Source organism: Callithrix jacchus, chromosome 14, assembly GCF_049354715.1.
Source record: "Callithrix jacchus isolate 240 chromosome 14, calJac240_pri, whole genome shotgun sequence".
Taxonomy (NCBI): Eukaryota; Metazoa; Chordata; class Mammalia; order Primates; family Cebidae; genus Callithrix; species Callithrix jacchus.
Genome location: NC_133515.1, coordinates 89,734,017 through 89,747,814, shown reverse-complemented (window position 1 = coordinate 89,747,814; position 13,798 = coordinate 89,734,017). Strand labels below are relative to the sequence as shown.

The 13,798-nt window shown below is 40.8% G+C and overlaps 1 protein-coding gene across 44 annotated transcripts in view; it reads right to left on the bottom strand.

The window, feature by feature from the left end:
* Nucleotides 1–13,798, bottom strand: part of DTNB (dystrobrevin beta) — a 307,598-nt gene that overhangs the window by 88,541 nt on the left and 205,259 nt on the right. For all 44 annotated transcript variants that reach the window (XM_017964498.5, XM_035273002.3, XM_078349784.1 and 41 more), the window contains one exon: nt 10,470–10,547. In XM_017964498.5, coding sequence (XP_017819987.1) covers nt 10,470–10,547 — 78 coding nt within the window. The remainder of the gene's footprint in view (nt 1–10,469; nt 10,548–13,798) is intronic.

Below are 13,798 nucleotides of genomic sequence, written 5' to 3'. Positions count from 1 at the left end.
GAGTATGGATGCTGAGAAGAAAGAGTGGGATGAGGTCAGGCTGGAAGGGCTGGCAAGGGTCAGCTCACAAACGAGGGTCTTGTAAGCCACACAGAAGAATGAGGGCTTTAGCCTGTAGAACTGTGTGGTCATCAGCTACACCTGGCTATTTAAATTCCAATTCACTCCAATAAAATAAAATTAGGCTTGGTGCAGTGGCTCATGCCTGTAATCCCAGCACTTTGGGAGGCTGAGGTAGGCAGATCACCTGAGGTCAAAGTTTGAGACCACCCTGGCCAATAAGTGAAACCCCGTCTTTACTAAAAATACAAAAATTAGCCAGGCATGGTGGCGCATGCCTATAATCCCAGCTACTAGGGAGGCTGAGGCAGGTAAATCACTTGAAACCGGGAGGCGGAGGTTGCAGTAAGGTGAGATCGCGCCACTGTACTCCAGCCTGGGTAACGAGCGAAACTCTTGTTTCAATCAATCAGTCAATCACTCAATAATATTAACGATTCATTTTCTCTGTCACATCTCAAGTAATCAACAGACACATGTGGCTAGTTGGCTCCCATACTAGTTAGCACAGAACACTTCCATGCTACTAGACAGTGCTGTAGCAAAGAAGAGCTGCTGGAAACTTTTAATCCGGGTAATAACATAACCAGATTTGCATTTCAGAAAAACCCCTGTGGTACTAAATTAGGGGTGAAGTGGGGAGTTGACTGGAGATTCCCCAGTAGGATCCATGAAAAAGTTGAGAACTGTACCATGGCACTGATTTGCTTTAAGTGTTTGCTTTACTAGCTGAAGTGAGCTGAAATATTTTAATAGTTTGATATCAAGAGGAATGAAAAAAATCTCTGGTTAAATATAGTAGGTCTAGGCTGGATCACCAGGGGAATTCCAGCATTCGGAAATGTTTCTTCTACGAGCCAGGCTGTGGTTCATCACCATCGTTTGACCGTAGCAGCTACACTGAGTCAGCTTCTTAGGAGATAAGGTCAAAAAAGTATTTAAGTGAAAGCCCCAAAGCATGTGTGTGTAAAAATGTGTTTTTAAAAAGTGTGTGTTCATGTGTGTTTCAGAAACAGAGAGAGACAGAGACATTATATAGCGAGAGAGGGAGCGAGTATGCTGTGGGGGCTGGTAGAGAGAAAAGCAGTGTGTGCCATGTGTACATCTTAGGTTCTCCTGGTCATTTGTTGGGTCTAAGTATCTGTATCCCCTGGTGTGAATGTGAGATTTGCTGGAAGAATGTGGATGACAAAAATGATGGTCTGGTCCCAACCTACTTCTTCTGGCACAAATCCTCCTCTCGTGTTTTGATGAAAGGTCCCTTTACTCAAGCCAGGAAGAAATCTGAAAATTACCCCCACTTTTCCTCACACCACCCACATCCAAAATTTACAAAGCCTGTCTTCACTCCCAGCACCCCACAAGCATCTCAATCTGAACATGACAACACTGCACTCGCAATCTTTCCCCCAAACGTGCTCCTTCCACTTGGCTCTGCCGACAGTCTCTGATGGATGTGATGCTTGGTCATGCTCAGGACCTCAAGCCTCAGTCCAATAAGAAGAAACAAACTACTAGTTACTATGCTTCTGTCAGCTTCTATTTTTCAAACTAAGGTTTTTAAGTACAGACATGGAAATACTCAAACTTTCTGTTTGTACTAATCTGAGTTAGAACTGGTGAAAGGCTTTACCTTAAATGCTTGATTGGAAATGGAATCTAATCCCAACCCAGAAGCAGCTGAAAACTGGCAGTCTGCCCAGGCTGTCAGACATGCTTTGGACATCTGCCAACACCAAGGACCTTGCAGTTCTCTAAGATTATGTGTTAATTTTCAATTACTCTGCTTTTCTGTCTTAAAAAAAAAAGCAGGAGAAAAAAAACTATTCTTGTGTTGACTTGGTGAGAGTCTCATAAAGACTTCATACATGCTAGTTGTTTGCTGAAACCCTCATTAATTCTTGCTTTTCTAACACACTCTGTTTTTCTCATTTCACAGGTAGGAAGAGAATCGTGCACTGAGTCCATATATGGATAGTTTCTGACTAGATCACTTTCATTTTGTTCCCTTTCTTAGTTTCCCCCAACTTTTTTTTGTCTTAAACAAACAAAAAATAGTGATTTTTGTCATTCTTCTGTATTCTGTAGATAACAAGATAAACTCTTTACCCTGTCACCCAGTCAAAAAGCCATTTTAATACAGGCATACCTTGTCTTATTGTGCTTTGCTTTATCATGCTTTTCACAAATTGAAGGTTTGTGGCAACCCTGAGTTGAGCAAGGCCACTGGTGCCATTTTTCCAGCAGCATGTAGTCACCTGGTGTCTCTGAGCCACATTTTGGTAATTCTAGCAATACTTCAAACTTCTCCATTACTATCATATCTGTGTGGTGATCTGTGACCAGCCATCTTTGGTGTTACTATTGTAACTGTTTTGGAGTACCACCAACCATGTCTACATAAGATAGCCAACTTAATCAATCAGTATGTGTTCTGACTGTTTCACTGACCATCTCTCTTGCTCTTCTCAGGCCTCCCTATTCCCTAAGACATAACAATATTGAAATTAGGCCAATTCATAACCCTACTATGATGTCTAAGCGTTCAAGTGAAAGGAAGAGTTGCATCTCTCTCACTTTAAATCAAAAGCTAGAAATAATTAAGCTTAGTGAGGAAAACATGTCAAAAGCCGAGACAGGCTGAAAGCGAGGCCTCTTGTGCCAAACAGCCAAGCTATGAATGCAAAGGAAAAGCTCTTGAAGAAAATTAAAAGTGCTACTCCACTGATAAGAAAGTAAAACAGTCTCATTGTTGATATAAAGTTTTAGTGGTCTGGATAGATCAAATCAGCCATAACATTCCCTTAAGCCAAAGTCTATCCAGGAAGGTCCTGACTCTCTTCAATTCTATGTAGGTTGACAGAGGTGAGCAAACTGCAGAAGAGCTAGAAGCTAAGAGAGGTTGGTTCGTGAGGTTTAAGGAAAGAACCATCTCCACAGCATGAAGGCGCAAGGTGAAGCAGCAAGTGCTGAGGGAGAAGATGCAGCAAGTTGTCCAGAAGATCTAGCTCAGATCACTGAAAGCAGCTACAGAGAACTGCAGATTTTTGATGAGATGAAACAGGCTTCTGTTGGAAGAAGATGCCATCTAGGGCTTTCATAGCTAGAGAGGAGAAGGCAATGCCTGGCTTTAAAGCTTCAGAGGACACGCTGACTCTCTTGCTGGGGCTAATGCAACTGGTGATTTTAACTTGAACCCAACGCTCATTTACCATTCTGAAAATTTTAGGGCCTTTCAGAATTATGCTAAATTTACCTTGCCTGTGCTCCATAAATGGAACAATAAAGCCTGGATGACAGCACATCTGTTTACAGCATGGTTTATGGCTCATTCATTCACAATGCACATGGTTATCTAAGAGCTCTGATAAAGACATACAGGGAGATGAAAGCTGTTTTCACACCCGCTAACACAACATTCATTTTGCAGCCCATGGATCAAGAAGTAATTATTTTTTTTTTTTTTAGATGGAGTTTCACTCTTGTTACCCAGGCTGGAGTGCAATGGGACAATCTCGGCTCACTGCAACCTCCACCTCTTGGGTTCAAGTGATTCTCCTGTCTCAGCCTCCCAAGTGGCTGGGATTACAGGCACGTGCCACCAGGCCCAGCTAATTTTTGTATTTTTAGTAGAGATGGGGTTTCACCATGTTGGTCAGGCTGGTCTTGAACTCCTGACCTCAGGTGATCCACCTGCCTCAGCCTCCCAAAGTGCTGAGTGTGAGGCACTGCACCCAGCCAAGAAGTAGTTTGACTTTCAAGTCTTATTATGTAAGAAATACATTTCGTAAGACTACAGCTGCCACATAAATTGAAAACCTCTGTAATGGATTCACCATTCTAGATGCCATTAAAAGACATTCGTGATTCATAGAAGGAGGTTAAAATAAACATTAATAGGAGTTTGGAAGAAGTTGATTCTAACCCTCCTGGACTTCTAAGGGTTCATGACTTCAGTAGAGGAAGTAACTGAAGATGGGGTGGAAACAACAAGAGAACTAGAATTAGATGTGAAGCCTGAAGATGTGACTGAACTGCTGCAATCTCATAATAAAACTTGAAAAGGTAAGAAGTTGCTTCTTATGGATGAACAAAGAAAGGGGTTTCTTGAGATGGAATCTACTGGTTAAGATGCCGTGAACATTGTTGAAATGACAACAAGGATTCAGAATATCATATAAACTTAGTTGACAAAGCAGGGTTTAAGAGAACTGACTACAATTCTGAAAGAAGTTCTACTGTGGGTAAAATGCTATCAAACAGCATCACATGCTACAGGAGAACTCTTCCATGAATGGGACAGTCATCCAAGGGGACAAGCTTCATTGCTGTCTTATTTTAAGAATTTGCTACAGCCATCCCAATATTCAGCAACCACCATCCTGATTAGTCAGCAGCCATCAGCACTGAGGCAAGACCCTCCACCAGCAAAAAGATTAGGACTTGCTGAAGGCTTAGATGATCATTAGCATTTTCTAGCAGTTCAATATTTTTTAAGGTATGTACTTTTTAAATACATACTGCTATTGCACACTTATGAGGCCATAGTATAGTATAAGCAAAACTTTTACATGTACTGGGAAATTTAAAAGTTTGTGTAACTCACTTGATGGCAATATTCACTTGATTGCGACAGTCCGGGAGCAAGCCACAGTGTCTCTGAGGTATGTGAGGGCTATTATACTGCAACTCACCTCTTAGTTCAGCCATGTTTCTACAGTTCAGAAATAATATTTACACCATGGCATTTTCCGATTTTTAAAAACTGCTTTTCTTTCTTATGAAGTATAAATTAAAGTAAATACACTATGATAAAATCTCACCCTTCCCTAAAAGTGCTAGCAATTAGGACTACTCCGAATTACAGGCTATAATATTTACCAGTTTCCCATCCAAAGATGGTATTAGGTCTCAGGTCAATACATTATCAATAACTGAACAAAACAGAATACAAAGAATTATTTCTATTTTTGAGAGAATATTATTTTATTTGTTAAGAGAAATAAAGGTGAGGTGCTAGGGGAAAAAAAGACCTCTCCTAAAACACATCTATGCAAAGGGAGGTGTGATATAATACATAAAATAGTTTTTTTCAGAAGCCACGGAAAAGAGAAGCCCATAGCTGTAATTCCTGACTCCTTTTACCTTCTCCAGGGATGATAAGCCAATCATTCTGAATCTGTGTTTCCAGAGTGTTCTAATTCCTGGGGTTGGCTTTCTTCTGGGCTTCTCTCACTTTCAGCCTCTATGTTCCAGTTTTCTCTGTTAAGTTCATTACCACTCATTCATTTGGTTGGCTGCTTCCAAAATTTTGTTGCTATTGTTTCCTCTTCCATTTTTCTTTGTACTTGCAAGTTTTTACTTAAAAAAAATCCCTTCGCTGTCATTTTAGTGGTGTTTCAGGATGAAACTGCAAATGTGGCTTAATATGCCATGCTGTTACTTTCCTTTTCCCTACGTCTTTAAATTGCAATTATCTTATTTGCATATCTTTACCTTTGTATACAGAGTGTGTGAGTGTTCCAAATGCATCACTTGGTTCATGGTTTAATGGGTTAATGGATCACAAAAGGACATACCTAGGCCTGGTTCAGATGAATGGGTATAAACTGGATACCCTGAATGTTGTCCCTTTCACCGGAGGTGGCTAAGACTCCCAGGAAAAGTGTGAGGGCATCCGCAGTTACACATGGAGGGCTGCCTTATGTGAAGAAGGAAAATTCTAGAAGTGGAAATGTGTATGGGAAGGTCTGTGTATGTGCATGTGTGCACACAATTACATGCTAGGTAGAAAACCATGCTCTGCTAACGACCTTCGTTATTATTTTTTGAGAGAGAAAGGGTGCAGTGGCTATTCATGGGCGTGATCAGAGCTCACTGCAGCCTCAAACTCCTGGGCTCAAGCGTTCCTCCTGCCTCAGCATCTTTTCTCTCTTTTCATGACAGTGTTCCCTTTTTTGAGGGAAATGCTTCTCTCTCTGCTCTGATGCTTTAGGTCTAATGGGCATGGCCCCCTCACATACACACAAGGATGGGCAGTAATGCAATCCAGGACACAAGAATCCTTCCTTGCGTTTTTCTAATCCAAGGGAGAAAAAGCACACTCCCCGGAGAGGCAAGACTGTAGACAGGTGTGTGTCCGGAGCCATCGGCAGCTTGGGAACAGCTGTTCCACAGTGGCAGGGAGTGAGGCGGCACATGGAGATGCAGCTTGGAAGAAAAGGGCCTCCTGGGGACATCCCAGCTGCTTTTGTGATCTGTGTACTCTCCTTCCCATTCTCTTTCTGCTTTTTGCCTTTGCTTTGTGGGTTTTGCTTTTTAAGTTTCGATGTTAATACTTGAAACTAAGGAGATATAATATTAATATACCAACTGAAGGCACAAAGCACAGAGTTGCATACTGAAGGTTTTTGTTACTTCCATAGTTATATAAAATTCCCACAGAATTGTTAAACTTTAAGTATCCATAAATAATTACAGCTAAAGCTTTAGAAGACATGTACAAATAAAAAAACATTAGCATCATTTTCCATATTCATCTGAATAGAAGGTGACTTAAAATAGTAGAATAGTACAGAGGAGTAGAACACAATTCACATTCTGAACCTTGGGGAAGAAAAGGTCTAGACACAGGCAGGCCTCTGAGGAAATTAGACAGGGGAGGGGTCTCACTCTGTTGTAAGCCTATGTTTTAAAGCTTTGAAAAGATTTGTTCTTGTTTGTTTTTAAATATAGTATGTAGATGCTTTTAAAAGAAAGTACATTTCAAGAAACGATTTAGCCTAAGGCAAAGACAAGATTTCTTTTCAGTTATAAAATATCAATTTAGAGAGAGTAAAAGATTAGGGAGGGCAAATCCCTAGAGTAGTACCTCTCAGGTACATAATTTATGGTATCTCACATGATAGCCAGCATCTCTGCCATTTAAAAGGTCTGCTGTAAAAAGTAAAGCTTGCATTCAGATCATCTTTTATTTGGACTAACATAGCATTACTTTTGACCACTGTGATTATCACTACTTTTATATGCACTGCCCATTAAAAAGGTAGGAACTAGAGCACTTAAATTTTTCCTGCATTTTTATCACTGTGTATGTTCTTGTCTCATTCAGTGATTTACATCTTAGAATGAATTCTAAAAGAAACCTCTTATTCTGGAGAGCAGCTGTTCTCTCTCCATGAGGATTCCTGTCTGGGCCTCGTAAGGATCTGTGGCGGGCAGGGTGTGCTGGGCTCCGGGCTTACATTTGACTCTGGCCACACAGGTCTGTCCACATTCAGAGGAGGGAGGAAAAGCTGAGGAGTCCTTAAGGATGCAAGTAGAATACTATCTAGAAATTTACACTGTTTGGTTACTGGGGCCATGAAAAGTCAAGTCTATGAATTAGATAATTAGTATCCACATGGTATATCACAATTTCATACTGAATATAAATGGAATCTCCTACAATCCTGGGGACTCTATTGGTAGGGAAGAAGCATTTGGTTTCTGTGTAGCCTCTACTCAAGTAATTGTGTTTCCTGATTGGTCAGAGCTCAACCTTCTTTTCTGGTCTAGGCTTTGGCTGCCTTTGGTCTGCTGGTCAGCCCTCGGATAGCTTACGATAACTACTTCTAGGGTGGGCTAATTCCATCCAGAAAGAGGTGCTGGCTGAAATGCTGACTTTAAGATGAAATCTTTTTTTCTCTGTCGCCCAGGCTGGAGGGCAGTGGCACAATCTTGGCTCACTGCAACCTCCACCTCCCGGGTTCAAGTGATTCTCCTGCCTCAGCCTCCTGAGTAGCTGGGACTACAGGTGTGTGCCACCATGCTCGGCTAATTTTTAAAAAAAATATTTTTAATAGAGACGATGTTTCACCATGTTAGCCAGCATAGTCACTATCTCCTGACCTCGTGATCCGCCTGCCTCGGCCTCCCAAAGCACTGGGATTACAAGTGTGAGCCATCACGCCCAGCCAAGATGAAATCTTAATCCAGGCTATAGATTATCTGAAACAGCTTTCAAAAATGACAGATATACTATTTTGTGACTGGCAATCACAGCTGGCCACTTACAATTATGCCTGGGGTATAACACAGCAAGCCTAAAGGTCAGTCCTCTACAGAGGTGGCTCTGATTATTACTGCTCCCTTTAGTTTTCTCAAGCAATAAAACGTTGTCCAGAAAGCTGCCCTCCTTCTAACAGCCTCTAGCGGCTATACTCAGCTGTGGTCACTGAATGTAGCACATATAACACATGGTAGCCCTTGTCACCACGCACCAAGGTGTACACTCTCATGCACTCAGGTGACTTAGGTGACAGAACTAGTAAAGGATGAGAAGAATTCAGATGGGAAATGCTACTGAATGAGACGGTATTCTTATAATTCTTATGCATGTAAACTATGACCTGAATTCTTTGAATACTCTACTTTATTTGCCTGGTTTTGAAATGAAAAGATCTTTGATTTAGAGTCTGGTTTGAATTCTATTGAGTGTTTAACATAAAGAACTTAAGTCCAAGGACATCAAGGGTTATCATAATATCCAGGTAGGTGGGACAGGCTTAATTGCTTTGTATTCATCCACAGAAATTCCTTTCCTGCTTGAGAGGGCATTACTGGTAAATTATTCTGTCTCTTCCTCACTTGTTCTCACATTCCAGCTTCCTAAGGCATAAAAATAATATATTAAATCCTCACATAAACCCCAAAAGGTAGATATTATTTTTGTCCCCATTCTAGAAAAAAAAATTGAAGACAAGGCTGGGTGCGGTGGCTCCTGTTTGTAATCCCAGCACTTTAGGAGGCCAAGGTGGTTGGATCACTTGAGATCAGGAGTTTGAGACCAGTCTGGCCAACATGGTGAAACCCCATCTCTATTAAAAAAAAAAAAAACAAACATTAGCCAGGTGTGATGGCAGGTGCCTGTACTTCTAGCTACTCGAGAGGATAAGGCAGAAGAATCACTTGAACCTAGGAGGTGGAGGTTCCAGTGAGCTGAGACTGGGTCACTGCACTCCAGCCTGGGCGACAGAGAGAGAGACCATGTCTACAAATAAAAATTGACGACAAGAACATTTCAAGGTCAGCAAAGAACCGGGATTCAAACTCAGACAGAGTCTGGCCAAGAATCCATGCTCTGGTGCCCTACACCACTCAGCTCTGCCCAGAAACAGTGGCATGACTGTTTCACTGCTGGAAAGTGCCCTAACAAGGCTGCAGGTAAGCGCTCTTACCTGGTCAGGTCCTGAGTCTCCATGCGGGTAATGTATTTTCAAGCCACTCTGGTTATTTAAGTTCCTAACTTCTTTCTTCAGGGTAGTTCTACACTTTACTCGTTAGCTTCCTTGTTAGGCTATTGCCCTAACTTGCTTGATGATAAGAATCAGCTGGAATAAAAATGTAGCTTCTCAAGATCCTATGTTTAGAAATTCCAATTCACTGGGTCTGATGTTGTCCCAGAAATCTGTTTTTAACAAGGGACCCAGATGATTCTTCTCATCAGTCAAGTTTGAGAAACACTGTCCTGGGAGTTCTAGCCAATGGGAACAAACTTCATGGGTCTAAGCACTATATACTAAGTCAAAACTTCTATAGCGTTTCTATAGCTAAATTAATCCAAAGCAATCGGTACATATGGCACAAAGTGTTTTTTTTCCAGGAAGGACTGGGGGGTGGGCTGGAATGTCTTTGTGGTTTTCTTGTTTTTGAGTGATGACTGTTAGAAAGAATTCTTTAATGGCCATGCCCTTGAGGGAGTTTTTGCATTGCTCTGGTCATGGAACAGCTTATACCAAATAGAAAGCCATTTTATACAGTTCTTTTAAGTCCCGCCTGAGAGAATTTGGGAGAAGAGCAAATTAAATAGAGAAGAAAGTACATAGTGCTCATTCCTTGAAGGCCCCTAAAGCAAACTCCTTGCATAACCGAAAGGGAGAGACTCAGGCTTTTCAACTTAAATATTTATAAATTATACACAGAATGATTTAGGATTAAATTTTATAAGGAATTCATTCAATTTACACAGTCTAATCAAAGAGCAAAAATGATCTTTGACACTTAAAGAATTCAAAGGCAAAAAAACTGTTGAAACTCATGACTATCAAAATATTGTTTAAGGTTAAAAAACAGATCTGAAACATGCCTAATTGGCTCTGACACTGTCATCACTGCTTGTCACAAACGAAGTTTCCACCTGAGGCACCACTGAAAGCCAAACTTCAATTGCTATATTTGTGAGTTACTGAGGGGAAAAAAGGAAAATAAAAAGTTGAAATTAAGACTAAAAGACAGTCAAAGGAAGAGAACGCAAACCAGTCCTTTCCGCCCTGTGGAACAATGTGCTTCTCAGACCTCATTTCTGATGAGTGCATTGCAAATCAGTAGCAGAGGCCAATACCCAAGTCGAAGGCACAAGACATACTTACCTCTTGGTGGGAGTGGGCACTCCAGAGGACATGTGGCTAACCACGGTGTCATTCATATTAGTCAGAGGGCGAGGAGGACTGAAAGAAAAGACATTACCTTATATTAATAATTACCAACTAGGGGAAAAAAGGGAAACGCCAATAAGGGTGATAAGAGCAAAGGGACCAACCATCATTTGAGATAAGCACAGTGGGACCCACGGGGAGTGGAGCAGAAATCAATACTTCAGGCCTAAGTAAATTCAGCAAAGGAGGTTCTTGCTCACAAAGCCACAGGACCACTGAGCTGTGGGTACCAGAAGCAACTGATTATAAACACACTACTACAGGGCGCAAACACACTACTACACCACTTCAGTGGCTTTTGCTTTGTAGTTTTAGTACATAAAATTTTAAATTCTGCCACTTAGTGAATTTCTCTACATTTTAGGTACAAGATGACTAGATGTCTGGCATTCATCGTATATGACAAACGTCATAGCATCGAGGTGCATGCTGTTCCTGAGATTTGGTTAGAGCTCACTGCTTTCCCTCAGACTTAGTTTGTCAACTTTTAACCAAAACAAACTGTTAAATACCACATTCAAAAATAAGACTCTGGAAGAAACTTTTATTAATTATCTACTAGAATCTTAACAACAAATCCAAATTTTACACCTATACTCTAGTTAGAATGTTGTCTTTTATAACCACTAATCCAAATTTAAACTTGAAAGTTAGCACTTTTGGTAATTTGTCTTTAGTTGCAGGTTTTCTGGACTCAGGTCTGTCCATTTCTCCTTCTTGTGAAAGTCCTGAAGGAATGAATTCAAGCTTCTCAAAAGGAGCCTGGTATTTTGCCTTCCAGCCATTCCTCAAGCCCTCTCCCTCCCTACCAGGTTCAGCTACAAAAAGTTTCTGTCTTGCATCTGGAACCACATGACTATTGCTAAATACTTGTGGAAAATCTCTCACTTCCTCTTTTAAACTGGAAGAAGTACAGTCATGTGCCGCATAATGATGTTTAGGTCAATGACAAACCATATATTATTATAACAGATTATAATACTGTATTTCTACTATACCTTTTCTATGTTTAGATACACAAATACCCTTGTATAACAGCTGCCTCTAGTATTTGGTACAGTCACATGTCATACAGGTCTGTAGCCAAGGAGGCTACATACATGTATAGAGTGTACTTACACAAGCCTAGGTTGTTTTGCCTGCTGCATACCTAGGCTGTATGGTGTAGCCTAGGTATGCAGCAGGATGAACCATGTAGGTATGTGTAACTACACTCTAAGATGTTAACATAAAATTTCCCAACAAAGCATTTCTCAGAATGTATCCCCCACTGTTAAGTTATGCATGATTATACTTCTCAGATTTGTCCATCAAAAGCATAAAAGTGAAGCTGAAAGTCCTTCTCTCATATTTAGGTGCTTGGGAACTAACTACCTTCTGGTTTCTCCTTCCATTTAAGGACAGTTAATTGTGTAATATGTTTTTTGAGAGGTTATACTTAGTAATTCTTGGTGAATATTAATAAATCACAGCTTTTATTGTTATGCAGGTTTCACAGTATGTTCAAATAAAAGCTCAAGGGGAAATATTTCAGGGAGAGCCAAGGAACCTAGAGGTTAAAGAAGGATCTCTTCCTCTCTCCATCTATCTACGCACTCCTTTTTCTCATTTAAAGGAGAGGATCCGAGATGGAAAGTAATTTGCAGTGAACAGATTTAGAGCTCTTGATTTTTTTTTTTTTTTTTTTTGAGACGGAGTTTCGCTCTTGTTACCCAGGCTGGAGTGCAATGGCGCGATCTCGGCTCACCGCAACCTCCGCCTCCTGGGTTCAGGCAATTCTCCTGCCTCAGCCTCCTGAGTAGCTGGGATTACAGGCATGCGCCACCATGCCCAGCTAATTTTTTGTATTTTAGTAGAGACGGGGTTTCACCATGTTGACCAGGTTGGTCTCGATCTCTCGACCTTGTGATCCACCCGCCTCGGCCTCCCAAAGTGCTGGGATTACAGGCTTGAGCCACCGCGCCCGGCCAGAGCTCTTGATTTTTAAGCCATAGTACTACGCTTATGGTTCTACATTCCTCTCTTTGTGTGACATGTCCCTAAGTAAGACATGTCCCTAAGTAAGACATTTAGAATTGAAATACGCCTCTCTGGGCTAGGAGTCAATTCCAAGTTATTTATCTGACTACGTGTCTTCAGACAGATATTCAATGGTGCCTCAAACTTCCAAGCCTATTAATGCTGGTGGCTGTGCTGAGTTATAATCAATTAATCAATTGTTTTAGGTTGACTAATGATGGAAGTGAACACAGAGATTAGCTTACATTCAGTCTCAAATTTATGTTTTTGCAGGTTCTTTTATGTCAATTGTCCAACTGAAACAGAGACGATCCCTATGAACGAATCAAATCCTGCACAACAGCCTTCTGGTCCGTCCTGGAAACAGAATGGGCTTTTCTTCTTTAATGTAATATTATTAGCAGTCTATTTCCAAAAGAAGATAAAGACATTTCATGTTGCTTACAGAATACAGTTACTTGCTATATATATATTTTTAAATTTTAACAAATAATAGAGACAAAGTCTCACTATGTTGCCCAGGCTGGTCTTGAACTTCTGAGTTCAAGTGAGCCTCCCAGCTCAACCTCCCAAAGTGCTAAGATTATAGGTGTGAGCCAACATGCCCGGCCACCTGTTATATTTCAGTATTAAAGATATCACTGCATTCAATTTTCTTTCTGGTATTTTCAGAGAAAAAATGAGAATAAAAAATTCTAATTCCTAAACATAAATCCATGCAATAAAATTTCATGATTTGTAACAACTTGTTTGGTCTGATACCACAAACATCTTTATCATCATCAATTTCTCTTGGTATATATCATGTTCAGCAATTATAGCACAAATATCAAAGCCTCTTCTCTAATATTCAAAACCAGACAGTAATGGTTATATCACAAACTATAAAGGAATCGTAACTGACCCCCAAATGTCATAGTCTTTCTGAACACCTAACATGTTTTGCTAGAGAGACAGGTATATGTCTGCAGTTCAAAATGAAAGAAGCACTTGCAAACTTAAAGGTCTTGACCACAACTCACCATGAAAGCCAACAGCTCGGATGTATTCTTAAAAGGTGTAACATGGCCTTGGGAATATAGTGAGACATTGTCTCTCCAGACTTTTAAAAAAAAATTAGCCTGCTGACTGGGCACAGTGGCTTACATCTGTAAAACTAGCACTTTGGGAGGCCAAGGCAGGTGGATGGCTTGAGCCCAGGAGTTCGAGACCAGCCTGGCTAACATAGTGAAACTCCACCTCTA